Source organism: Aquarana catesbeiana, linkage group LG02 (genome assembly GCF_042186555.1).
Source record: "Aquarana catesbeiana isolate 2022-GZ linkage group LG02, ASM4218655v1, whole genome shotgun sequence".
NCBI classification, from domain to species: Eukaryota; Metazoa; Chordata; class Amphibia; order Anura; family Ranidae; genus Aquarana; species Aquarana catesbeiana.
Window position 1 is genome coordinate 9,538,814 of NC_133325.1, and position 3,191 is coordinate 9,542,004.

The 3,191-nt window shown below is 47.3% G+C and overlaps 1 protein-coding gene across 1 annotated transcript; it reads right to left on the minus strand.

Annotated features, from left to right (window-relative positions):
* Window positions 1–208: 208 nt before the first annotated feature.
* LOC141126395 (olfactory receptor 52K1-like) lies at window positions 209–1,156 on the minus strand. The gene has a single exon (XM_073612342.1). It carries the CDS (start codon window positions 1,154–1,156, stop codon window positions 209–211), a length of 948 nt encoding a protein of 315 aa, XP_073468443.1.
* Between the last annotated feature and the right edge of the window lie 2,035 nt (window positions 1,157–3,191).

Sequence of the window (3,191 nt, forward strand, 5' to 3'; positions counted from 1 at the left end):
CACAATTTTGCCACACCCACAATTCACTGCTGCATGTGTTGCCTAATTAAACTGAAATGCGTAATATAATATATCTAAAGCTCAAGGTCACAAAGCGCCTGGGTATTTATCGTATTTTCAATTAATAACAACATTGCCACAGAAAAAGTAGCAATCAATAAATGTAGCAGACCGGGTACAAGTTATTATTTTATTGTGATACAAACATTCAATCTTTATTTATAACCTGACAATGTAGCAGAGTCATGATCCTGTGCCTGATTTGTTTGGTCCTTATTCCGTATATCAGGGGGTTGATGAAAGGAGGCAGCATCAGGTAGACATTGGCCAGCAGAATAATGACATAAAGAGGAACCGTCTTCCCAAACCTCTGGACCACAGATGAGAGGACAACGGTGAGATAAAAGACAAGGATGGCACAGATATGGGAGGCGCAGGTACTGAGGGCCTTCAGCCGGGCCTCTCTGGACTTTAACTGGAACACTGCATGGAGTATGAGAACGTAGGACCAGGCTATGAAGATCAAGTCGACGGCCACTACCAGAAGAGCTGTCGCTAATCCATAAATACTGTTTAACGTGGCATCAGAGCATGCCAACTTCACCACCGCTATGTGATCACAGAATGAGTGATGGATGACGTTATTGTCGCACAAAGATAATCTTCTGAAGAGGATTGGTAAAGGCATCACAGTTCCAACCCCCCTTCCGAGAGAACCCAGACCAATGAATGAAACCCCACGAATTGTCAGAATAGAAGTGTACCGCAAAGGGTGGCAGATGGCAACATAGCGGTCAAACGCCATCGCAAGCAGTATGGAAGACTCAATGCAGGCGAATGCATGGATGAAGAACATTTGGGTCAGGCAGGCCTCGTAGTAAATTTCTTTGGCGTCTACCCAAAGGATGGCCAACACCTTGGGCGTGGTGGTGCTGGTCAGGACAAGGTCTACAGAGGACAGCATGGAGAGGAAGATGTACATGGGCTCATGGAGGCTCCGGTCTAGTCTGATGATGAACAGGAGAGTCACGTTTCCTATCAGCGAGATCATGTACATCAGGAAGAAGAAGAAAGCTATGGAGACGTAAGAGGGTTCGAGACCAGGAATTCCAAGAAGTATAAAATATTTCGGGTGGGTGGAGGTCATGTTCAACATTTTGTTTTTGATTTGTGGTCGCCTGTAAACATAAAAGGGTTTGTGAAATGATTAGACTTTCTGTATCTTTGGAAAGTGAAACCTTATTAAAAGATCCTATTCCTGTCTGTCTTGGAGACCTGAAACAAGATAAAATTGAGGAAAACCAAGCCCCCATACCACCTACTTATCGCCCAATACCTTCTAAAAGGACATTGACCAATGGGCAGAGACCTGGGGGGTGGGGATTTGATAACTGTGGCTCAAATTCACAAGGAACAAAACATGAAAATATTTGGATGATATCTGGTCTCTGTGCTCGTTCTTTAGATCAGTGGTTCTCAACCTCGGTCCTCAAGTAACCCCAACAGGCCATGTTTTGGGAATAAAATAGCTGTCCAAAATACCAAGCCATTGACTCTGATTTAAAGCACCTGTGCAAGATGAAGGAAAACCTAAAAACATGGCCTGTTGGGGGTACTTGAGGACTGAGGTTGAGAACCACTGCTCTAGAACAGAGATTCGCCAGTGCCATGGAGTACAGAACCTCTTGTAGATGGTTTTCAGGAAATGGTCATGTGGGTTCATATTTATGGTGGAGGACAACAGACATTTGCTGGTTACCTTCACATTGATCAGTGGATGATATTTTTTATTTTTCTGAAAGCTGACACCCCAGAGCACACATGTCAAGCACAAGGCCCGCAGCCAAATCCAACCCGTAAGGCCATTTCATGTGGCCCTCCAACCTCTCCCGCAGCTACCGCACACCCTTGTCTCTCACCCCACCTTGTCCCTACAGAGACAAGGTCTTGTCCATAAAGCCATGGAGGGGCCCGTCTCTGCTCCTCCCATCAAAACAGTTGACAGCAGGGAGGAGGACAGAACTCCTCCACCAGATCCTGCACTTGTCCATGAAACCATGGAGGGCCCGTCTCTGCTCCTCCCATCAAAGCAGTTGACAGCAGAGAGGAGGACAGAACTCCTCCACCAGATCCTGCACTTGTCCATGAAACCATGGAGGGCCCGTCTCTGCTCCTCCCATCAAAGCAGTTGACAGCAGAGAGGAGGACAGAACTCCTCCACCAGATCCTGCACTTGTCCATGAAACCATGGAGGGCCCGTCTCTGCTCCTCCCATCAAAGCAGTTGACAGCAGAGAGGAGGACAGAACTCCTCCACCAGATCCTGCACTTGTCCATGAAGCCATGGAGGGGCCCGTCTTTGCTCCTTCTGTCAAAGCAGTTGACAGCAGAGAGGAGGACAGAACTTCTCCACCAGATCCTTCACATGTCCATGAAGCGGCCTGTCTCTGCTCCCCCCCTTCTCAGCAGTTGGCAGCAGAGAGGAGGACAGAACTCCTCCACCAGATCCTGCACTTGTCCATGAGGCCATGGAGGGGCCTATAGATCCTGCATCTCTTTCTGCAGCATTAGTACCCCCTCATCTCCTTCTCCCCTGGTCTCAGCATTTGGCCCTCCTCTGGTCCTCCTCCAGACCCTGCACTTTCTGCTTTCCAGCTCTGCTGCCAGCATCTTCTTCCCAGCAATAGCAGAAGGTAAGGGGGGGGCACTTCACTTCTGATGGTGTGGGGGGGGGGGCAAAATATCTTATGTAAAGGGGGGGCAGGGTGCTCTGGACATCTAGTCTTACAGATACAACTGGCCCTTTAAGGGCCACCATAACGCTGATGTGGCCCCGCAATGAAATAGAGTTTGACACCCCGGGCCCCAGAGAATAAAATAGTGCTAGTCCCAATTTTTCTTTATGTCACACAATATTAGCGGAACGGTTTACAAAACGCAAAATTGCAGTTAAAAAAAAAAAGGGGCTCAAAACATAAAATATTACCAATAATTTTGGTAAAATATAAAAGAAGAAGAAGAAGAAGTCGCACCGAGACAATAGACACCAAACATGTCTGAACATTGCGTGAAATGGTGACAGACTTGGGTACTTTATTTCCTACAGGGGGCGCTTTAGAAGCTTCCTATAGGTCATCAGTTTAGAGAACCGTGAATAATGGGCCAAGATTCTTCGTTCTATCCGAAATGTGC